The sequence below is a fragment of the Coregonus lavaretus genome (assembly GCF_964263955.1).
Source record: "Coregonus lavaretus genome assembly, chromosome: 10".
NCBI classification, from domain to species: Eukaryota; Metazoa; Chordata; class Actinopteri; order Salmoniformes; family Salmonidae; genus Coregonus; species Coregonus lavaretus.
This window is the reverse complement of record NC_139997.1, coordinates 28,694,253-28,719,729: the sequence shown is the minus strand read 5'-3', so window position 1 is coordinate 28,719,729 and position 25,477 is coordinate 28,694,253. Positions and strand designations below refer to the sequence as shown.

Below are 25,477 nucleotides of genomic sequence, written 5' to 3'. Positions count from 1 at the left end.
CGCTAGCAAACGCGATGTCTTCTCCAAAACGGCAATGTGTCTCCAGCAATGTTTACTTTTTTGACGTTCTATGGCATCTCCACTTTCCAAGCATATATGACCACATGTAATATTTTGGTAAGTGATGCAAATAGTGAACTATGTAGGGCCAGGATGTAAAATATATGTAACTGCAGCAATTTCTCTTATCTGATATGGTAAGTAATGGGGCTTAATTTATAGCTCCCTAAGAGTTTGACGAACGGGTCCGTGAACGCGATTCCAGATATATTTACCTCTGAATAAACTGCCTTTATTACACCATATCCACATCCAGTAAACTTGTGATTATCAACACTAACCTCATCGTTGTGGCGGCGGACAGCTAGCCTGTATCCCTCGTCATCCAGTTGAGTGAGTGGCAATGTCTTTTTTCGTTCGTACCAATTTTTGGAAAATCCTCGGGTGTAGGACTTTCCGCCTTTAGTAGAAACCTGTTGAATTATTAAATTTGGTCTGGGAGGTCCTAATTGTTTCGTTGCCAATTTATCTTAATTTGTTCGCCGACAAAAAGGAACTTCTTTCAAACAATCCACTCTTTTCTCAGTTACGTTCATGGTTACGTAACGTATGACGAAAGCGCGTAAGTGCAAGCCCACAGACACCCATTGAGATTGTATTGAAGGCTCTGAAATTTGAAAAAAATAGATTTTACATGGGAGTCTATGACAGAAGTTCTGGGCGATTTTCAATCTGACTGAAATCGCCCCAAAAGGGGGTGGAGCCATTTGAAGCACGACTTTAGCCTGATTCGACATTTAGTGGCAGTGTGGCACTGTGGCAGATCAGACGTATAGATTACAACACTGATAACTACTGTTGCAGTGATATAATTGATTAGAAAAAAAATCCCTTCCTTTTCCCGTTTGGCAGTGCGTCGCCCATATCGCCCTATTGAACAGGCCGTCCCTGCTCAGGTCTGTATTGTTTCATGGTGATGATGTTGTACAGATTCCAAATAGAAGGATAAGACACCCAACCACAGATACAGTGGGGAGAACAAGTATTTGATACACTGCAGATTTTGCAGGTTTTCCTACTTACAAAGCATGTAGAGGTCTGTAATTTTTATCATAGGTACACTTCAACTGTGAGAGACGGAATCTAAAACAAAAATCCAGAAAATCACATTGTATGATTTTTTAAGTAATTAATTTGCATTTTATTGCATGACATAAGTATTTGATACATCAGAAAAGCAGAACTTAATATTTGGTACAGAAACCTTTGTTTGCAATTACAGAGATCATACGTTTCCTGTAGGTCTTGACCAGGTTTGTACACACTGCAGCAGGGATTTTGGCCCACTCCTCCATTCAGACCTTCTCCAGATTCTTCAGGTTTCGGGGCTGTCGCTGGGCAATACGGACTTTCAGCTCCCTCCAAAGATTTACTACTGGGTTCAGGTTTGGAGACTGGCTAGGCCACTCCAGGACCTTGAGATGCTTCTTACGGAGCCACTCCTTAGTTGCCCTGGCTGTGTGTTTCGGGTCGTTGTCATGCTGGAAGACCCAGCCACGACCCATCTTCAATGCTCTTACTGAGGGAAGGAGGTTGTTGGCCAAGATCTCGCGATACATGGTCCCATCCATCCTCCCCTCAATACGGTGCAGTCGTCCTGTCCCCTTTGCAGAAAAGCATCCCCAAAGAATGATGTTTCCACCTCCATGCTTCACGGTTGGGATGGTGTTCTTGGGGTTGTACTCATCCTTCTTCTTCCTCCAAACATGGCGAGGGGAGTTTAGACCAAAAAGTTATATTTTTGTATCATCAGACCACATGACCTTCTCCCATTCCTCCTCTGGATCATCCAGATGGTCATTGGCAAACTTCAGAAGGGCCTGGACATGCACTGGCTTGAGCAAGGGGACCTTGTGTGCGCTGCAGGATTTTAATCCATGACGGCGTAGTGTGTTACTAATGGTTTTCTTTGAGACTGTGGTCCCAGCTCTCTTCAGGTCATTGACCAGGTCCTGCTGTGTAGTTCTGGGCTGATCCCTCACCTTCCTCATGATCATTGATGCCCCACGAGGTGAGATCTTGCATGGAGCCCCAGACCGAGGGTGATTGACCGTCATCTTGAACTTCTTCCATTTTCTAATAATTGTGCCAACAGTTGTTACCTTCTCACCAAGCTGCTTACCTATTGTCCTGTAGCCCATCCCAGCCTTGTGCAGGTCTACAATTTTATCCCTGATGTCCTTACACAGCTCTCTGGTCTTGGCCATTGTGGAGAGGTTGGAGTATGTTTGATTGAGTGTGTGGACAGGTGTCTTTTATACAGGTAACGAGTTCAAACAGGTGCAGTTAATACAGGTAATGTGGAGAAGAGGAGGGCTTCTTAAAGAAAAACTAACAGGTCTGTGAGAGCCGGAATTCTTACTGGTTGGTAGGTGATCAAATACTTATGTCATGCAATAAAATGCAAATTAATTACTTCAAAATCATACAATGTGATTTTCTGGATTTTTGTTTTAGATTCCGTCTCTCACAGTTGAAGTGTACCTATGATAAAAACGACAGACCTCTACATGCTTTGTAAGTAGGAAAACCTGCAAAATCGGCAGTGTATCAAATACTTGTTCTCCCCACTGTAGTTAGTCTAGAGCTAGAAAACTGTTTGACCATGTTTGGAACTGCTATAGTAGCCAGATTCCCCTACTTTGGAATAAAATGGTCTGGAATAGAATCTAGTGGTCTAGGTATATTTTAAACAACAACAACAATACAACACACTTCTCTTTAGTACCAGAATGATTTAGACTGGGATTCAATCCGATCGTGCTTTGTTGACAATGTGCCATTTAAAGGTACTTTTCCGATTGATCCAACATATGCAGCGTTTACTGTGAATGCGGTCTCCGCGAACGCGGGAACATTGCCTTTAAAAGACACATTGTTCAGAAAGTGCGATTGGATTGAATCCTGGCCTTAGTCATTGCATTCAACAGTACATGTGGCAAAGGAGGACACTGTAAGTCAATTAATATTCATAGAAATGTCATACAAGTACTTTGGCAGATCCCGTCTGACACATAGGCCACTGAACACAAGAAAGGGAGAGATCCTAGCCGTCCCTGTAAAAAATGCATGAACCCTGTACATGCTACAGCATTTTCCCAGTTGCATTAAATATTGTCTGTATGGTGTTCATATAGAGACTGAGGTTGTCCTAACATGGATACTGTATCTGCAAATGAATACAAGTTGTGAATTTCACTGGAGCAGTGAAATCCTCTTCTAGGATAGCAGAAGCATATTTGACAATGACCTGATAGATCTTAGAGTGGTACATAGAGGCTTCTAAAGCTGAGTTTGCACAGCAGACCATCTGACAATATCCCGTTTTCAGTCAAGATTTACTCTGTTTTGAAGATTTTAAGATAAACATTCAATGTTCAATCTTGGTCAGCCTCAAAATCTATTTTTAGACTTATAAATTAATTGTTATGTACCCATTGATTCATGAAGAATATAACTTATAAATGCCTTAGTTCAACTGTCATAAACAAACACTATATAGCCCCAAAACATGGTTAAGGGCTCTATTCAATCTGTATCGTGGAAATTCTGCGTTACAGCATGATTGAAATTTAAAGACAGCTTTATACTGAAACGGGTGGGGAGAATGCTTTCTTATTGTTTTAACTGCTGATTGCCACTTTAAGGAGGCTGCGGAGAATATCTCTCTCATGACCTCATGTAGTGTTTGTCTAATTCATTACCCTGTGACACAGTCGTGGAGACATCTTTGACACGGCCATGGAGGTTTCAGAGCCAGCTTTATATGGCCTATTAAGATATGGGTGAGGTTTGCTCAAAGGAAAATAGCCAGAGGAAATAACTTTTGATTGAGCTAGGCCAAGAGTCCAATTGAAATCACTTTTTGGGAAACAAATGCATCTTTTATGATAGAGAAGCTGGATGAAGACAAGAGTTCTAGTGTATAGTATTGTTATGGACTGTAGAACGGCTGGAGACTATTAGGAGATCAAATGTTGCAGTGCCAAGAGTGGAGTCGGCTAAAGAAAGGAGGCCACAGAGGTTGGTTTCTGACAGGACCACAGGAAAAGACTACTCTCTGAAAGACAGCCATCTACAGAAAAATTTCAAACCCTCCACCCTTTGTCAGAGGTTTACGGCAACACTATTTTCACCACTATTGACAAAGAATTATGATTGAATAATTCATTGCATTGTTCTGGGGGTATTTAGGCTGTTTTGTGTGGTCTACCTCTCAATTTAATCTGCACGTGTCCCAAAAGACACCAAGTGTCAAACAATGATCAATGAACACACAATGGCTGTATTGTTAGAGAGTCGATATGGTGAGTACTGTAATGGGCTGGCTCTCTCAGTCATTGAAGAACAGTGGGATTCTCCAATGGCTTGTTACACAGGTTAGCAGTGCCATTTATTGCAGATAAGCAGAATCAAGTTTTAGAATTGGGCTCACAACTTTGTCTTTAAACTCCCTAAAGTGCACAATTCTAAAACAAAGTCATACAGTCATTGAACAAAGCACATGGCCATACACACACAAAGGCTATTCTCTTTCCTTATATGATTACTTGAAGGTCTCCCCATGCCAAACTAATTCAGTGTCATACTGTACACACATAAGGGTTCTCTTCTCAACAAGCAGATCTGAGGACTTGCTGCAGTGTGTTTGTGTTATCTCTTTACTCTAATGGGATCTTGAATATTTCATTTGTTGGAGCTGATGAATGGTCAGTGACTATCTTACAGGATCAGTTGTAACTTTATATATTATGTATTTTGAAGTAGTATCCCACTGGGCACAGACTTCAGTTCAACATTTATTGTTTATTTACACTTGGTTGAGTTGTGAACTAACATGAATTCGATGTGAAATCAACAAAACATTTCACCTTGTCATTGCATTTAGATTAAAAGTTGTTTGAAAAAAATACGAAATTCCCTTAGTTCATGACTTTTTGGAAACCCAATCAGTTTTCCACGTTGATTCAATGTCACCACATTGAATTTTTTGTTGAAATGACGTGGAAACAACGCTGATTCAACCAGTTTTTGCCCAGTGGGATGACTCATGTTATGTGAAATACAATAGTGGATCCAAAATGTGCCATTTGCAGGTCTGGATGATGGGTTAGCATATTTATACAATAATATGCCAAATATTATTCAAGAAAATGTGAGAAAGCAAAAAAGATACATAATCATACGCTGCTATATCAAAGATGAAACTATAACCTTTTCAATGTAGCCTACTTGTGCGCTTTCCGCTCAGCCACAATGCAACAACAATTACGCACTTGTGTCGTGCGTCCTTGGAATACCCTTATCTGCATTGATTGTGTGGGTCACGATGATTACGATGGAGGGACATGAGGAGAAGAGATTGACTGTCTATACGACAAATAGATAGGAAGGGAGGAGCCAGGTTGCCAAGGTGAATGTAGTTTACAGTCTACGGTATAATCTAGACCTCATTACTAAACACGACACCGCGCTCGTGATTGCCGCACATCGTTCATTAAAGGCGATACCAAGAAACCAGAGGAAGTTAGCGTGGAACGGAGGCGTAGCATCACTCACTTGCGGTCAAGGCAACATAACAAAGACTTTATGATACTGTATTTACTTCATTGATACAAATGAAACACCTTGCTGTCATAAACTGTGCGCTCAGCTGACATTTCATTGGAACGGAGCGAGTCGTGTATCTGACCCATCAGGAAGCAAGGAGACGTCCTTGCAACAAAGGTAAACAACGAATTGTATTGACATTTTCATGGTCAGATTTTATGGAAATGGGGTCTGTCTCCCAACCTGACATTCATCAGGTGCGCATGCGAAAAAAATATACAATTAGGTTTTTATGTCACAAGTGTTGCGTAATTTTAATTGTCCATCTCGTATGCGTTTTGGTGAGGTTTAGCACTGACATTATCATTCCCAGATAGATTATACAGAAAATGTAAAGTGTGAGTGTACATTTTCGGTTCTCCAGTGTCTACACTGTAAAACAAATATTTGTTGATTCAATTTACAAAAGTTTGTTACCAGGCTGATTTAAAATGTAATGTTAAATCCAATCCGGATTACTTGTGGAGTTAATTTAATAAAAGTTACTTCAACCTAGTAAAGTAAGTGGAACTGACAAATTTGAATTGAATAACTTGTTGAGTGAACATGATATGTGCTTCAACTGATTTTTTGTTGTTGTGCTAACAAAGCTACACAAGTGGTTTTGACAAATTCCTAAGAGGAGAGGACAAGTATTTGCTAGTCAGAAAAACGAAACTGTTCGTTTTTTTCAATTTACCAAAGTTTGTTACCAGATGCCTTAACATTTAAGAAGATTGTGGGAGATGTTTTGTAAGACTTCAGTGCGGCTTTTGACATTATCGATCGTAATCTGCTGATGGAAAAATGTATGTGTTATGGCTTTACACCCCCTGCTATATTGTGGATAAAGAGTTACCTGTCTAACACAACACAGAGGGGGTTCTTTAATGGAAGCATCTCCAACATAATCCAGGTAGAATCAGGAATTCCCCAGGGCAGCTGTCTAGACCCCTTCCTTTTTTCAATCTTTACTAATGACCTGCCACTGGCCTTGAGTAAAGCCAGTGTGTCTATGTATGCGGATGACTCAACACTATACACGTCAGTGTTACAGGAGGGGGTTGCAGTTCCGGAGCGACCCACTAAGTGTCAACCTCCGACAACCTTAGGCACCTCCTCACTCACAGTCGGGACTAATCATCATCCTATTGGTGTCACCTGTGTCTATCGGTTCACCTGTGTATTTATGCCCTCACTTCCCTGTGTACCCTTGCTCAGTTTTCTCTGCTAGTTTCTCTATGTCCAGCAGTACTACTCAGTGTTTGATCGGAGATCTATGTACAGGTACTTGAGAAGTGTTCTCCCTGTTTCGTTATTTGTTTCAGTCTTAGGTAGTATTTCGTATTTTGGCTGTCAACCGGTTTTTGGAGACTTAATTGCTCCGCCTTTCTTTTATTGTGATAAGTCCGTTATTTTGTATTTTGGCTTCGGGACCAACAGTAAAGATCCTTGTTTCACCATCTCTGCCTACTGCCTACTGTATATCCTGCACCTGGGTCACACCTCACCCCAACCCTTACACGTCAGCTACTACAGCGAGTGAAATTACTGCAACACTTAACAAAGAACTGCAGTTAGTTTCAGAATGGGTGGCAAGGAATAAGTTAGTCATAAATATTTCAAAAACTAAAAGCATTGTATTTGGGACAAATCATTCACTAAACCCTAAACCTCAACTAAATCTTGTAATAAATAATGTGGAAATTGAGCAAGTTAAGGTGACTAAACTGCTTGGAGTAACCCTGGATTGTAAACTGTCATGGTCAAAACAGGTTGATACAACAGTAGCTAAGATAAAGTGCTGCTCTGCCTTTTTAACAACACTATCAACAAGGCAGGTCCTACAGGCTCTAGTTTTGTCTCACCTGGACTACTGTTCAGGGCGCCGATGATGTGGACGTCGATTAAGGCGGCCCCCCGCACCTCTGATTCAGAGGGGTTGGGTTAAATGTGGAAGACACATTTCAGTTGAATGCATTCAGTTGTGCAGCTGACTAGGTATCCACTTTCCCTTTCCCTTTAGTTAATTGACTTTATGGTTGTGAATTCCTAAGTTGAGTAAACACATTGTTTTTTGCTAACTCAATTTGATTTCATACGTTTTTACATTTTGAGTGAGTTGAAAGCAACTCAACGTAACATTTTATGTCAACTCAACAAATTTAGCAAATTTAGTTGACTTTTTACAGTGTACAGAGGAGAGCAAGGAGAGCATCAGTGAATAGGAAAGCTGTTTATGTTGGCATCAGGTGGTTTCTCAAAGCATGGACATCTGCATATTATTACCTCCAAATTAATAAACCTCTAAATATTTGCCTTTTTTGTGGGATGTTTGATATTGAATATAATGCATTTTCATGAATGTTCTTGTGTACTGTATATCAATATGTAATAGGTATCAATATATAACAGTATTAGGCTACTACAATGTAATAATCAGTGAATAGTCTAACCTAAAAAAATATGCAGAATCATAATAGGGGTTTCAGTGAACAGCTGTGTTGGGTGATTACATGAGAATAGGTGTAGATGCTTTACAGTGCGTGACTCATATGGGTAATATAGGAGTCTATCAGCCTATCAGCCATTAACGCTTGTGTATATTGCACCAGGGCAGGAAGGGGGCAGGCACACACGCTGAGATTGGAGTAGTCATGCCGTACATTAAGTGAAATGTGATGACAGCTTGTGTCACAGTCACCCTCCAATAAGATACCTGAGGAGAAGGAGGTAAGAGGAGAGATTAAGTAGGGGAATCTAGGAAGCTTGGGGTAGAGTGGTGTAACCTTACCAAACCAAACCACAGCTTCTTACTCCAGCCCTATCCATGACCATGACCATGATGAGTCAAAGGCAGGAGGTAGGCCAGGTAGTAGCATCAGTGAAAGGGACACCAACAACAACAACAACAGACACTTCCATAGGTTTGGGGATGTTGTGAGGGAATCACTCTCTTTCCTTTCTCCTTCCTAACCACCATTCTATAAGTCATCCATCCATTTCTCAAATGACATGCATTATGCCACCTCTGGGTGTTAAATTATGATATTCGTCAGAGATATACAAGATAAAAGAACAAGGCCAATGACCTGTAAAGGAAGGAATGTATCCACCTCTAAGAAAGTCATGACGATTAGAATCCAGCCTGAGTCTAGTGTAATTATTGTGTGGTGTATGGAGGCCAAGGCCTGGACGTGATTACAAATGCTCTGATGTGACGATGTGATAGGGAGGAGAGCGGCACGACTAGCGTGTTTACTAGAGATATCAACAACAGCAACAACAGCTCATTCTATAAGATTCAGTATATAGTATATTTCCTGTTTGGGAAAAACATCATGCCCTAGTTATACCTATGATTTCTGGTCAGGTCCAATGATTCCATGGAGTACTGTCCCAGCTAGTGCACCCCTGAGTGTGGGTGTGACATGTGGGGACAGAGAGTGACCCGCTATGTTGAGGTCAGCAGTATTGGGGCACACACAAAGGGCCCTGTTTTCCCCATGAGATCCATGTAGGGTTCTGCTCCTTCCTCTCTGATGTGTGAAACTGATACTCACCCCCTGAGGTCACCATCATAATGATGCTTGAACATTCGAGATCACTTACCAGACAGGTCCACATCCATGTTTCTGATATTGCAGTTCCATGTTTAAAAATAATTGCGTATTTCATAATTGATAATGATGGTCCCCTCTGCCCTCTCTCCTCCCCCTCTCTCTTTGTTGAGCAGCGTGACGTCGGGAGTCCTCTGGAGTTCTGAGGTGCCGGAACCCATCGGAACCCATCGTCTGGGGATCAGCGTGCCAGAGGGGGGACCCGGAACCAAGTGGAACCCCACGGAACCGCTCAGAACCCCACAGGAGTGCACGGAACCCCTGGGCCCTGTGTCCTGGAGGAGGCAGCTGTGGGACGGACCGGGGGCGTCACGTGGCGCTGCTCTGCCTGACTCCTACCCAGACCTCACCCCTCAGAGGGCCCTCTCAGTCTGCCTGCTGGGGAGAAGAGCAGGCCTTCAATCTCAGTGGGAAGGAGGAGCAGTGCTCTGTGTTTTTTTGTGATCAGTTTCCTTAAGCTGAGTTTTTTCAGGATACCTGGACAGTGGATGTGATTTAGATTGAGTTTTGCATTGAGACTGCAGGGAGAATGTAGATCACCTTGTTCTACCTGTGAAGAACCATAGAACATCTGATCTGCAGTGACCTGCAGGCTGGAAAACAACTGATCACACCTGGCCTTTGGACTAGAGAAGGGCCTCTGAGACAGTGTGGGTGTTGTTGTGTGGGTATGAGGACAATGGACAGCCGGTCATTTTAGCAGGGATCATGTACACTGTTATCAGGGCTGATCTGAGACGTCAGCTGTCACACTGATATAAGTGGACTACAACTCAACAGAAGACTACACATTCAACCAAACTCCCCTGGAGACTGGAGCCCTATCTTTAACTTGAATGTTCTCCCCTGTCTCCTCAGTGACAGTCAGTGCTATTTGATTTAACGTATCTTCCCAAGTCCAGTTGGCTCCTCATTTCACGCACCTCGGTAGCGCCAAGTCAACTAGTTTGTCATCACCATGGTGATGTCCCAGGGCACATACACTTTCCTGGCCTGCTTTGCTGGGTTCTGGCTGGTGTGGGCTCTCATCGTCATGCTGTGCTGCTTCTGTAGCTTCATCCAGCGGCGTCTGAAGAGGAGGAGGGAGGAGAGGCTGAGGGAGCAGTGTCTGAGGGCCCTGGAGATGGAGCCACTGGAGTGCCTGGGCCCAGGGGGGTTGGCTGGGTACCCCCCCTCCAGAGAGCCCCTCCATTTCTGCCCCCCGCTGACCCTCTCCCCTCCGCTGCACATTCCTCACTCCCTCCCACAGGGCAGCTGGGCCTCCCCTCAAGGTAATGTACCGATACAGTACTTTTCTTTATACTGCTTTGAATATTCTACCACACAGATACAGATGCACACACACGCACACACACACACACGCGCACACACACACACACACACACACACACACACACACACACACACACACACACACACACACACACACACACACACACACACACACACACACACACACACACACACACACACACACACACACACACACACACACACACACACACACTATGACTAATTAAGATTAGACTGCAGTACTTTGAATCATACACACTTAAACCTTTTAGCTCTTTGTTGCTCATGTTTACCATGCAACCTCTTTACAGCTCCTTTTCCAGTTCAATATGAATGCAATATAAACACACAAAGAGCATAACTCAGGAGACACCTGCAGTTTTATGTACATTACATGCTACAGCCATGACAGCAGTGACTCTGAAGGTTTTTTGCTGTAGGCTCTCATTGTATCTGTAGCTGCCTTCCTTCATGGGTGACATGGTGACAGTTAGCGCTGTAGCGTAGGCGATGCGTGGGCAGAGCAGTGGCAGAGTTAGCAGCACAGCAGCCAGCGCAATGACAGAGACTGCTAGCAGCTCGACACTTAGTAGGCGCTAACGGCGTGACAGTCAGTCAATGGAGTGAAAGGTAGGCTAGCAGCAGCCATTGAAATAGATAGAGGGCTAGCAAGCACAACAGCCAGACAGAGGAACTCAGTACCAAGGCAGCAAGGACAGGCTGGTTAAGGGGTGCACCTCAGAGTGGTAGAAAAATGGGGATACCCTCCCCCAAATGACATTATAGCTCCAGAACATAAAATGGCTACAAAATAATTGATATGCAAAGGCACAGCTGGCGTTCATACATTTTATAAATGTAATTGAACATGCTTAATTTACATTTTTTATTGCCATTTCCTCATGGTGAGATCCATAGGTCTCCAGCATTGGAGAGGGCTTTTTCCAATAAAACCTTCCTCCCTGCAGCTGCTGCTGTGCTTGCATCATAGGGGCTGTCCTTGGCGGCAGATGTGGGCCCCAGACCCCCAGGGTCACGGAGGCTGAGATTAGCAATCCTGTCCCCAGAGGAGGTGGCTCCACTCTGGGCTGTCCCTGAGCCATGTCCCCCCCTTCCCCCTTCCACCACCCTCCAAAGCCCTGCCAGCCCTCTGCACCTGTGGCCCTCTCTAGGTTTGGAGGCATTGCTGTCACTGGAAACAAACAGCCGCCTGGCGCAGCACATGAAACACTCCTTTCATCTCCCAGTGCTCTGAGCCTCCATTGTTACTGTATGGAAGTAATGTTTATTCATACATATAGAGGCTGGGGCTAATATTACAACAGGGACCAGAGCAGGGCGTTATGAACGTGTGGTGGAAAAAGAGATCATAATAACTATAGTGTAATTGGTTGTGGATATGTGGACTCATACAGGCATGTACAGTACATACATAGCGGATCAGTGCCACCATGACAACACTTCAACACATGCTGTGTAGAATTTCCATATCACACGTTCCATATCCTTGACATCAACCAGTTGTCGTGGTTTTAGAGAGCAGCAACATTTCTTCCATTGGAAAACACTCTGAAGTGCAAAGTGGTATGGCTCCCTGGAATATATAGGGAGAATCTCAATTGCATACTCCTCGCATCCTCTCTCCTCGCCTCCTTCTTCAAACCGATTGGATGAGAAAGCCAAGGGTCCCTCCTATCTGACCTTCTCCTCCAGTGGGTTTTGAGGAGGCGAGGAGAGCGGACAAGAGGAGTATGCAATTGAGGTTCTCCCATTATATAGTATAGACAGACTGTGGGTAGTCTTTGAAAGAGATGGGGGCTGGGAAATTGAGTTTATGACTAGTAGTACCTCTCCCTTTATCAGCCTGGGTTTCCACACTGGAGGAAGTAACACTGTCAAAGCACTACAAACAAAGCACTCTAGAGGTGTGGTCAGAGGGTGTGTCATTGTTATTAGCCTAGCCAGCTACATTACAACCCTCCGGATTCATCACCGAGTAGTCAGAGTCTAAGGAGATATTACTGTTTGCTCCACATCCTTATCTCTGACCTGTATTCTCTTGTTCAAACCACAAGTGTATCAGAGTTTCCAGGCGTGAATTACCTATAACAGTAGTAACCTCACACAACGTAATTCGAAAGGAAGTCGTCCCTATATGGCAAACCCTGGGGGCGTGAACATGCGTTCACAACAACACTTCATACAGCTGAATGTACTTTACCGCCCACTATCACAACTATTTTACAGCTTTGATGTTATTGCCTCATGCTTCCTGACTGTTTGTCACATCAAAGCATGCTTACTATGTTTTATGTGTCAATTGCAATGATACCTGCTTTCAAAGATAGAAAAAACAGAGATAAAAGAAATGTTCTATATTCTGAGATGATCAAAAGCCCAAAACAATGATATATTGATGATATATTCATTACAATCGACATGACGAGTGCTGGGGACTATAAGGTTCTATCTACAAAAAGAAAGTTCCGAACCCTTATCTGTTTAAATGGTGTCAGCAATTTATATCTTATATTCTTTTGAACTTAATTAACAACATGAATTGGGGTATTTAGAGGACTATATGGGTAGAGAACATTAAACAGAACAATAACTCAATTTGGACAAAAATGCAGATAGAACCTTATAGTCCAAAGCTCTCAATGATTTGTTTCCCCTGAAGAGAAATGCACAGTGCTTTCAGAATTCATTGTCTGATTCACACTGGGCACCCTGAACACTAGTACTGGCTTGGCTTGGCTTGGCTCGGTTCGGCCCTACAGTGCGAATCAGACACAAGTCTATCTACCCGCTCTCCTCTACTCTCATTCCATCTTTTACTGATCCCTCTCTCTGTGTCCCACCTGTTCTGTTCCTGTGGGTTTTCTCTTTGTGAGCTTTGAAGGGAGTGAATCCAGATGATTGTGCTGAATACATCAGTAAATTAGCCTCCTACTGGCTTGAGTGTTCCTGTCAAAACAAATATGTCATTAAGCTCTCTTCACACTGTGTGTGTGTGCATGCGTGTACGTGTGTGAAGCCATTCAGCACTATAAAATGCACAGAGTCCGAATTGAGTCATCAAAGAAGCCTTTATTGTCGGCTACGGTACTCATCAATGGAACGCTCACCGCTCAACCTGTGTTCCACATGATTCACAGTTTAAAGGCAGAGTTGTCAGTGTAGGAGGTGGACTTGGCAGTGGTATCAGTAACTTTAGATGTATAGTCAGCCATCTGAGCTGACTGAGGCGTCAGTGGAGCTACTGCTACATTAACGTTATGTAATAGCCAGCAGGAGTCAGTTTAGCAATGATAATCACCCACACAACCTTATACCACAGGATCCCTAAGGTCTACCTTTAGACCTAAACACTGACAATATCATGGCCCAATCTGACTGTGTCCATGGTAAAGTGGCATTTGATAATAATGATGGATTTGGTTTATATTAAGCTTTTCCAATGCTAACTGCACTTTACATTGTAAAGGGGAAACTAACATACTGTATGTTTGTCTGTTTCCTCCCCAGAGACGGACGTGTTTGGAAAGCCCCCCTGCTATGAGGAGGCTGTTCTAATGGAAGACCCCCCTCCTCCCTACTGTGAGGTGCTGGCTGACAGCCAGGGGGGCACCAACACAAAGCCTGCCTCCCGGACCTCCAGGCTGGAGCAGCAGGAGCCTGAGACCGCCAAGACCCCCCCCGTCACGGTGTTCTCTGAGCGGGGCTACTCCTCCCTGATCCGCCTGCCCACCGCCCGACGCTGGGACTCCCTGGGGCACCTGCTCTCCACCATGGACCTCAACCACAACACCCTCCCCACGGAGCCCCTCTCCCTGCAGGCCCAGGCCACCGCTACCATGCCCCGCGAGGGCCGGACTCACACACAGCCAGAGCTGGGGCTGAGAAGTATCCAGGGGCTCAGGGGGCTAGAGCAGAGCTGTGGCCTGCCCACGGCCTTCCCTCTGCTGGGTCGCAGCACGGCCGTGTAGGCCTGAATAATCCTCCTGGAGGTGGGGTTGAGGCTGGAGCTAAGGACGCTGGGTTGAGGTGGAGAGGCGTTGGGTTGGGTTTGAGGAGGGGGGTCTGGTTTATAGAGTTGGACTGATGATGGAGGGGGTAGAGGAGGATAAACACCCTTCAGACTCCCAGCAGCCAGAGGTGTTGTTCTCTGCTCTCCTCTGTGCAGAGTGAGATGAGAACAGCCTTTCTAAAGATGACCTCTCTGCCTTCCTCTCATCATCCCTCCATATCTGTCTCTATTCTCTCTCTGGTTGTGTTGATATCTCTATTCTCTCTCTCTGGTTGTGTTGATCTCTCTATTCTCTCTCTGGTTGTGTTAATCTCTCTATTCTCTCTCTGGTTGTGTTGATCTCTCTATTCTCTCTCTGGTTTTGTTGATCTCTCTATTCTCTCTCTGGTTGTGTTGATCTCTCTTCTCTCTGGTTGTGTTGATCTCTCTATTCTCTCTCTGGTTGTGTTGAACTCTCTATTCTCTCTATTCTCTCTCTGGTTGTGTTGATCTCTCTATTCTCTCTCTGGTTGTGTTGATCTCTCTATTCTCTCTCTCTGGTTGTGTTGATCTCTCTTCTCTCTGGTTGTGTTGATCTCTCTATTCTCTCTCTGGTTGTGTTGATCTCTCTATTCTCTCTCTCTGGTTGTGTTGATCTCTCTATTCTCTCTCTGGTTGTGTTGATCTCTCTATTCTCTCTCTGGTTGTGTTGATCTCTCTATTCTCTCTCTCTGGTTGTGTTGATCTCTCTATTCTCTCTCTGGTTGTGTTGATCTCTCTTCTCTCTGGTTGTGTTGATCTCTCTATTCTCTCTCTGGTTGTGTTGATCTCTCTATTCTCTCTCTCTGGTTGTGTTGATCTCTCTATTCTCTCTCTGGTTGTGTTGATCTCTCTTCTCTCTGGTTGTGTTGATCTCTCTATTCTCTCTCTGGTTGTGTTGATCTCTCTATTCTCTCTCTGGTTGTGTTGATCTCTCTATTCTCCGTGGCGTCGCAGCCTGATGCAGAGCAGCTATTACACTGAGTATACAAAACATTAGGAACATCTTCCTAATATTGAGTTGCACCCCCTTTTGCCCTCAGAACAGCCTCAAGTCATCGGGGCATGGACTCTACAAGGTATCGAAAGCAATCCACAGCGATGCTGGCTCATGTTGACTCCAATGCTTTCCATCGTCGTGTCAAGTTGGCTGGATGTCCTTTGGGTGGTGGACCATTCTTGATACACATGGGAAACTGTTGAGCGTGAAATCCAGCAGCGTTGCAGTTCTTGACACGCTCAAACCGGTGAGCCTGGCACCTACTACCATACCCCATTCAAAGGCACTTAAATCTTTTGTCTTGCCTATTCACGCTCTGAATGGCACGCATACACAATCCATGTCTCAATTGTCTCAAGGCTTAAAAATCCTTCTTTAACCTGTCTCCTCCCCTTTATCTACACTGATTGAAGTGGATTTAACAATTGACATCAATAAGGGATCATAGGTTTCATCTGGATTCACCTGGTCAGTCTGTCATGGAAAGAGTTCTTAATGTTTTGTACACTCATGTTATGAGTCTGCTGTTGCCATGGCTCCCTGGAACTGTCTGTTGCCCATGATGCCTCTGCCCCCCTCGCTGAGTTTATAAAGATATTTTCATAGCCTTTCTTTGTAAGACTGCAGGTAGAAACAGAATCAGAAGAAAGTCCTTGGAAATCTTCAATGACCTCCAGTAGCTCTGTGTTACTGTTGGTCCTGTTGTATAACATGTACAGTGAAGGACCAAGAAAGATGTTGGGAGATGCAGAATTCAGCCCGAGAAGCTATCGCCCTGCTCTGAGCATTGCGATGTGCAATGGAAATGTTGTTTTGTATTGAAAAAGCTCTTCTTCAGCATTACTGTCATCTCTTCAAGATGTTCTGAAGTGGACTATGAATATCAATTTAATAACCCCCAGCTGGGGATTGTTGCTCCTTGGTGTACGGACGACTGTGTGTGCGTGTGTGAGTATGTGTGCGTACGTACGTTTGCGTGCAAGCAAGTGTATGGTTGTGCGTGTGTGGTCTAGCTCCTAAATCATTAGTCCAATCAAGTACAAAAGGAGACAGTGGTATTTTTCCAGCAGGAATAAGTTCCCTCTATCCAAAGAATTGAAACCCTTGTATAAATAATTCATAATGCTAATCATAAGATTTCCTTTCTCTCTCGCTCTCCCTCTCTGGGTTGTAAATTACTTCCTAATCGTCGCTATCTGTCCATCAGGGAAGCGTTTCATCAAGATTGTAAATCCATTTCTCTCTTTCTCTCCTTACCTCATCCCTCCCTCTCCATCTCAAGCTACTCATCAGGCTAGATGTGACTGTGAGACACTCCTTCACATTGCCATGCGGGTGCTACAGTACACACAGCAGACACCATCACAGCAAATTGAATCCGTCATGGTAGCAAAGCAAATCCATCACCATGCAGCAATTGCAGAGATGGGATTTTTGTTCTTTTTTTCCTCAAATATTGTTTTGCTATTCATGGTTTTCTCTCTCTCTCACTCTCTCATGATATCTGACCCCTTCTCTCTGTACCACTGGTGTTTTGAATGACATTCAGACAGCTCCTCTTAGCAGAGCTTTGGAAAACACTAAACGCTAGTCATTTCCATCTCGCCGAGTCTGACGAGGAGCCCTAGCCTAGTGCCGAAGCAGAAGTGTTAAATAGAATAATTCACATTAAGGAATGCATAATTAGCATACACCCTCAGGGAGGTTACGCTTTAAACAAGTGCTTTTCCTTGTCACTCACAACCTATTATATTTTAGAAATATATATATTTTTATGTTTCAGAGCTAGTGTGATTTAGCGCTGAATTCAATTCGTAGCGCTGAAGATCAGCATTACAGTGTGATTACCTCCCGAGTGGCGCAGTGGACTAAGGCACTGCATCGCAGTGCTAGCTGTGCCACTAGAGATCCTGATTCGAATCCAGGCTCTGTCGTAGCCGGCCGCGACCGGGAGACCCGTGGGGCGGCGCACAATTGGCCCAGGGTAGGGGAGGGAATGGCTGGCAGGGATGTAGCTTAGTTGGTAGAGCATGACGTTTGCAAGCCAGGGTTGTGGGTTCGATTCCCACGGGGGGCCAGTATGAAAAATAAAAATAAATAATGTATGCACTCACTAACTGTAAGTCGCTAACATTTAAAGGCAATGTTCCCGCGTCAGCGGAGACTGCATTCACGGTAAACCCTGCATATGTTGGCTTAATCTGAAATTACCTTCACATTTCGATCGCACAATCCTGCCCCAGATGCTTTTGCAGGGGGGAAATCGAATCAGAAGAATCATGGGGAAAATGTGAGTGAGATATGGACAATAGTGTGTTGATTGCCTCAAGGCCAAAGTATTTCCCTCTTCTGTATCTATCCAATACGTACCCCCTTTACTACCCTGCTCAGCCTATTAGGAACCATGTTATCCACCAAGGTCCACCTCTTTGTTATTAGCTGTTATGTAACCCAATTCAATCACATTATGTAACCATTGAAATTAATGGAGAATTTGATGGGCTTACCTGGCAGCACCCTTGAGATGCTTGGACAAATTAGGAAGCTTGTCAGCTTGGTTCAGTCCTCAAGGACGCTAGAGTTAGGGAATTGGATTGGAGGTCTTCAATCCAAGGAGCACCACCACCTACAGTATGGGGCACAACAGGTCATACAAATATGGAGGTAGGGAACATACAGTATCTAACGGAAGGGGAGAGAAAGGAGGGTGGAGACAGCGAAAGGGGTGAGAGAGAGGAAAGAGAGCATGAGAGAGAGCTACTTGAGGCCATTCCTGTAGATAGAGATGTTATTACTGAGAGATAAAAAAAAAGTATTGCAGTTTGAAGCGAGGGGCAATGTCAAAGTTTGTCCTTGGTTCACTTCGACAAAAGCACTTATTTATATATTAAGGTAGTTGGTTGTCTTGTGAAAACCTAAAATTGAGGCGGTCCATTAAGTTTATTTCAGATGCAGATTTCTTCTTTTTTTTTTTTTTTTTTTACAGCATACAATTGCATTTAGACAATCATTTTGAGAGCTTAGGAGTTTTTCTTTTTGGAACCCTCAAAACAATCAATTGAAGCTGATTATCATGGCCCCTGAATGTACTGATTCATGCTATAAGTGTAACTGAAAATGAACACTATTTCATTTGAGGTGTTTCTATCCATCCTTGAATGGAGAGGTAATGTTAAATATTATTTTGCCAAATGTTTTGTCTGTTTAAATCACACAACTTGTCACAGTCTTCTTGATTGATTGACAACTGCCTCTGAACTGTCATGCCTTGATTCCAGTCGCTTATTTCATTGTACAACTGTTTATTTTCTCTTTCCTCTCCTCCGCCACAGAAGGAAAAGACAGAGGTGTAAACTTCTAGCTACTAGTGTGGGACTGGGACTGTCAGTAGTGTCTGATGACTGACATCCACAGAGTTTCCCATCTCCTAACCCAGGGGTCGCTCAACACAGTTGGAACTGGACTCGTATCATAGAGAATAATAGAGGCCTCTAGTGGCCAAAAGGCCATATTAGCATGGGCAGCACCATTGAGGGCTTCCACCACTTTAATGTAGTCAACTGGGTGGGACTTCCAATTTCATTGGCTGGTCCATCCTGGTGACCCTGTTGGAGTCATGTCCAACTGGGTTATCAGGAGGGCTCAAGCAATCGTGAAGAAGAAAATGTACTACTTCAAAATGGAGATTGCCTCAATGGCTCTGCCTATGCTGTCACAGACACTTTAACGGTACAGATACAAAGAAGAGTCCTCCACCTCTGTGACCCGGGTTCATCAACTGTCTAGCTGGCAATGTGGCAGCCATTTTGAGGAGATCAATAAAATGCCCTGATAGAATGGACCGTTCCTCTAACATTGGGTTGACATCACTGTGAGATATCCATCATTTGAGGAATTCAAACAGACATTTATTTAGCATCCAAGGTAGCATATCGGTCCAGACATGCTACAGATTGATATGGCTTATAGTAGGACGTGGCCCTGCCATAGTATGGACTCTCTTTGACACCTCCTCACAACTACATACCTGTTCCGCTGTGAATGTCCGTACAACATATAGCATGCAAAGTGTTCTCTATACGTCTGACTGCAGGAGCAGTTCTCTGTTAGTCACTCCTACATCTGCTGCTACTACTGTACTGTATGGAATGCATAAACAAATTGCACCTTACTCCCTATATAGTGCACTACTTTTGACCAGGGCCCATAGGAACTATATAGGGAATAGGGTGCCATTTGGGACATAACCTATGTGCTCCATGTATACCTGTGAGAAGGGGTCTTCATAGAACCATACCTGGACTATGACTAAGTCAATGGTACCAACATCTCTTTAATGAAATGCAGTTGAATAAAAATATAGATTAAAAACAAACATGGCAAGTGGCTTTGACAGACTTGTGTTTCAATGTTGTTGGATGTTTTGTGTTCATGATCATACCTGTTTCGAAGACTGAGATATTTGTTTGCAAGATAATTTAAATGTTTTTAAAAAACGTGAACTTCTACCCTACAATATATGCTATAAGATTCCCTGACCAAGATGGATGTCATTTTAGTCACGTTGTGGGGATGCCAATGTTCATTCTAATGTTCTATTTAATTCTATGATTCTAGCATTTCCCTCTGCACTTCCTCCTTAAGTCATGATAATATTTAAGTACTCAAGGATGCATTGGATTGGGGAAAAGGGGACAAAAAGAAAAACTTTCAAATCAAAACACTCTTAAGTCATCGTTTGGAGCTTTTTAAGTCTTTTATTAACATACATCAGCATTTAGCATGTCACAAAAGATCTTGCGCTTATTTAAAAAACAGTGTGAGAAGCGGACGGAAAAGAGGGAAGAATCTTTTTATTTATATATTTTAAATGAAAAGAGAGAGTTAAGACAAGGAACAGCTAATCCTTGCTTTGGGACGAAGAGGGTAGTAGTAGAGTAGTAGTCTCCTAGTAGTGCGATAGGGAGAGAATAATAATCACTACCCAGGAGGTTATCAGGGTGAAGAAGTATACATTGAAATTATGTGGAAATGGTGTCAGTTACTGCTAAAGATGCGGGTTGGTCAGCTCTTACCAAGCATTAGCTGATTCTCATATACAGAACAGGCTGCGAGGGATATGGAATCCCACCACAACTCACATTTCAAATCTCTCTTCAAAGAAATTTCATTTTAAAATCTCACTCAATCCCACAACAAGCCTCAATTCAAAGTGTCATAATCATAATAATAAGGGCCACAATTACAAAAAAAGTGTTAGTCGATCATTAGTTGTATATTACTAAATATCAAACGCTATTTACAGGACAAAATACTACATTGTTTTTTTCTTCTTATTGCTTGCTGGTTCCCACTCAGAACTCTGTGGTAAGAACATAGAGAGAACAATATAGAACTGTGACAGGATTGATTTAGAATCAGATCTGAGGTGTGGAATCTCAGAAATGAAACTATCCTTGAACAGTAATGATAAGAAACAACCTCTAGATCAAATAAAGGAAGACTGGGGAAGACAGTCTATAAGCCATGTGGAGGGGGTTGCATCAAGAATAATATTTTCTAAACATTCAAGCATTAATAAAGAGTATAATGAGTCTTGATGATCAAAAGCATTTCTAAGGCCTACTGGGGAAGCTAGTCCACTGGATTGTTTCTCATTTAGACTGTATGGGTGAAATCAGAACTGAGATGACTGGGTGAGAGTCGAGCAGGGAATGAGACCTGTGCAAAAACAACACATAGTCCAACGGTATAATTACAACAGTGAACAAAACAGTGCCTCTGAGGCCATCAAGGGGCGTGTATGTGAACTACATCATATTAGAAGAAGGACGAAGGAAATTAAAACAGATGGAATGCAAAATAGTGAATTTGTGTCTACTGCAAAGAAGGATGTAGTGTTACAAAGCAGTGACTACTGTAGCAGCTCTCGAACCACCTTCGCACAAGACACACTGTTCCGTTCATAGTGCCACAACGTGTGACGAATGTCCTCGTTCCCATCTGAGTACTCTAGATACAGTTATTGCCTAGTTTTCACTGGAGATGTAACAAAACAAGAGACTACAGCTATTGCCATGATTCAAAGATCCTGAATATTAATTTCTAGTACACTTTTAATAGGTCGTAAAAAATATATTTTCCTCTAGTCTGATTTTCTGCTGGGAGAGCACTAATACTCTCCCAGCAGAAAATCAGACTAGGGGAAAATGTGTGTAAGCCAACCAACACAACGCTAAGAAACTACGATAGATATTCCTTTTCAAAGTGACTTGGCACAGCACAAACAAGTATTTTGCTATACCTCCCTTGTGTGTACAGTATATATTAGGGTTTTACTATGGTATAGTACAATAGTACTGCTATCCCAGCCTGTAGTATGATGTCGACCACACCTTTGTCTGGTTCCCCTCTCCCCCTCTATCTGCCCACAGTGGATTACGCGTAAGGCCCCATGGCCAATCTGAAACATTGAACAATTCAGGATTACACTTGGCACCATTTCCTCTCGGATCCCCCTCTTCCTTCCCCCAGGCACCGTACCCACTTTTATCCCCAACTAGCTACCCAGAATGGGGGGTGGGGGTAGGTCCCCTAGGCCTCAGGGGAGAGGGCCAAAGCTAGGGCCAGAGCGGAAGCAACTCTTGGCACTAGGGAGGGTGGAAGGTGGGGCCCAGGGTTGGGGGAGAGAGGAGGGGTGGGGGGGGGCTGTGGTAGGAATATTTGTGATTGGTCACAATAGGGTTTGCTCTACCTTCTAATAGGCTACCTGTCTGGTACAGGGGTCATAGTCTGCTGTAGAAGACACAGCCATGCGCTACTGAGCTGTGTATATAAGTACGCAATAAAGTAGTTCCCACTCCCTGCTATTTACTCTGCATAGCAAATAAGGAGAAATCTAAGAAATACATAAAAAATAAAAAAACAAGAGCTCATCATCAACCAATTAGCATCTCTAACAATAACTTGACAACCTTTTCGGTGGCTAACATTTTTGTTTTATTCTAGAACATTATACCGATTTTTTTTTTTTATGCAAGACTTCTTATTATTACTTTTTAAAAAATCAGTTTCGTCGTTGATGATGCGTTGTTTCTACTTCCCTCCACCGGACCGTACTACTCCACCATCGTCTAGTCGCTGTCCTCCATTACAGGGTCCGTGTCCCAGCACGTGATGTCAATCTCTGTACACACACACAGTGCATAGATAAAGCTCCACAAATCCACTGGGTCAATCTTTACACACACACACTTTAGTATTTTCATCAAGTGTGTCTTACAATATGTCAAACAAGGGGGCAGAAACAACCACATACTGTAACAATCATTATAAATCAAAAAGAAGTGTGACAGCAGTTCTTAAATAACAATAACAATGTGTTTCTGACTTCGCCAAACAAACTACCAATGGAACATAGTTGAATACAGAAGCAGATAGCCAGGCTGGTGCTTTTTCATATAATGATGTTTTTACAACAGAATAATCCCCCTCCTCACATCTTTCAGACAGGAAGGTTATTTTTAGGCTTAATCCTGACATGATGCTCTCTCGCTCTCTCTCACCTGGTGGCTTGTTATAAAACACTGGCGTTGGGGTCATTTTAGCAGAGCAGTCCTCCTCCTCCTGCGATTGGCTGAAGTAGCCCTCGCTCGCCTACACAGACAGACAGATTAGTTAATAACAGTATTGTCTCAGCATATAGACATTTTCCTCCAGCTATGCCATCACAAGGGCACACTGTTCAAACAAATACTGCATGTACAGTACGGGATATCTTGGGGCAATTTGTATAATCCAGTACTGTACTGTGTGTGTTAGTGTATCTCTGTGTGTCAGTCTTTGTTCCATATCAGGAACACAGAACAGACTGCCATCCTCTCTCTCCTAGGTAACCAGTGGCACTCACTACTGCTGCTGTAGAATGCATTTACTGCCATCTTGTGGCACATACTATTATGACTTTAGAAAAAGGAGAGATTCAATACAGGCATACAAAGTATACAATTCACAACAAGTCATAAACCCTACATGATATGAAATTCAAGCTGAAATTCAGGAAAATGTGTTCAATGTTAATTACATTCTGGTTATCAAAGTAGTTTCAAAGTAACTACTTGGCATAAGGCTAACATAATGTAAAGTTCTGCCAAGACATGTAATATGTTGTAATGACCTGAGTCCCTTCTTTGAGCAGCGTCTCCCCATTGGTCATCAGCTGAGTGTCATCTGAAGCATGCTGCAGTGCATGCTGGTAGCTCAGGGTCATATCGTGGGTCCCAGCCACATCCACCAGGCTGGAGGGCTCGTCCTCAGCACCCCCGGGGCCCGCCGGGCAGAATGGTACGTCCCCCATCTCGTCGAAGCTCAGCAGGGGCTCGACTCGCCCTCCAGGGGGCAGGGCCTGAGATGGGGTGGAGCCTGTGGCAGGACTGCTGTCCCATAGGTCGACCAGGGGGTCTGCGGCGGTGGGGGCGGGAAGGGGCCTGAAGCCTGAGAAGGGGTCGTAGTCATCTGAGGCTGAGGAAGGGGCTTTGGAGTCTGGGCGGGTCTGCGGGGCCACGCTCTGAACGGGTTTGGTGGGGGTGGACTCCTGGACCGGGCCTGGCTGCTGCTTGGGCTCACCTGGAGGGGAGGGAGAGAGGGAGGAGGGGGAATGTTATTGATAACAGTCAAAAGTTGTTATCAATAAGCCCTGATAGGAGACAAAGTGAAACAGTCCAAAGATCATACTTTTTTAAAACAAGTTGGTTGCAATTTCAGTTTAATCCACCAGAAAAGACAGAACAAATAATACAACAAATATGGTTAAACTCATATATTGAAACATCTGCTCTACCCAAAATTACAACCAAGTAATTACAGCATTACCGCATAAATGAAAGCGGCAAGCGGAAGGGGGAGAAAGTAAGGAACTTGTCTGTTGGCCCTGCATTAAAGACCAAAATTGGTTAAAGAAAATTGTGATAAATAAAAAAGTATACCAGTTTAATTTATGGACAAAGAAATTGACAGATTGCAAAATAGTCGGGAAGATATTTTTGATGTACCTATTCCATGGCACATGGTTTATGAACTGATACACAAAACGACACCAGAGTCAAAACTTAAGAGTTTTTCTATTTAAATGATTATACAAAATTCATGCAACCAATAGAATGTTATATATATGGGGGATACAACCACCCCAGCTCTGCAGATTTTGCTGCGAAAAGACAGAATCATTAGATCATTTGTTTTGGTACTGTCCATATGTAGCTTGTTTTTGGTCGCAGGTTCAGGAATAGCTGAAGAATTGCAACATTTACCTGGAGCTAACTCCGCAAATAGCACTGCTGGGGGATTTGAAAAGCCACACTCAATCGATCAATAATATAATAATACTCTTAGCAAAAATGTTTATCTTTAATTTACAATCTGTAGAAACTATGAGAATAGAAAGGTTCAGAACTTTTGTAAAACATCACACACAGCAGAGTTGAAAAGAATATGGCAAATAGAAATCAAAACTGGATGGTGTTCAGAAATAGATGGGAGGGGTTGAGTGGAGCTGAAGGGTGTGACTAAAAATAACAAGATAACTAAATGTAAAATATACTGTGTCTGTAAAATGTATATAGGTTCAGAACTTTTGTGAAACATCACAGTTAAAAATATATGGCAAATAGTAATCAAAACTGGATGGTCTTCAGAGATAGATGGGAGGGGTTGAGGGTAGCTAAAGGATGGGACTAAAAACAAACAAAATATAATTAGTGTAAAATATACTGTGTCCGTAAAATGTACAGTGCATTCGGAAAGTATTCAGACCCCTTGACTTTTTCCAGATTTTGTTACATTAAAGCCTTATTCTAAAATTGATTAAAA

General features: G+C 43.2%; 2 protein-coding genes across 2 annotated transcripts in view; one reads left to right on the top strand and one right to left on the bottom strand.

The window, feature by feature from the left end:
* Positions 1-10,166: 10,166 nt before the first annotated feature.
* LOC311135892 (proline-rich protein 7-like) lies at positions 10,167-14,551 on the top strand (the record flags this gene model as incomplete). Its single annotated transcript, XM_084169913.1, has 2 exons — positions 10,167-10,540; positions 14,091-14,551. Exons 1-2 carry the CDS (start codon positions 10,228-10,230, stop codon positions 14,549-14,551), a joined length of 774 nt encoding a protein of 257 aa, XP_084026039.1. The 5' UTR covers positions 10,167-10,227.
* An 8,110-nt stretch (positions 14,552-22,661) lies between these two features.
* Positions 22,662-25,477, bottom strand: part of dbn1 (drebrin 1) — a 125,886-nt gene continuing 123,070 nt past the window's right edge. Inside the window, exons 14-16 of the mRNA XM_084169755.1 lie at positions 23,787-24,235; positions 23,176-23,266; positions 22,662-22,796 (exon numbers count right to left, since the gene is read on the bottom strand). Of these exons, the coding sequence (XP_084025881.1) occupies positions 22,744-22,796; positions 23,176-23,266; positions 23,787-24,235 (593 nt within the window). The 3' untranslated portion in view covers positions 22,662-22,743. The remainder of the gene's footprint in view (positions 22,797-23,175; positions 23,267-23,786; positions 24,236-25,477) is intronic.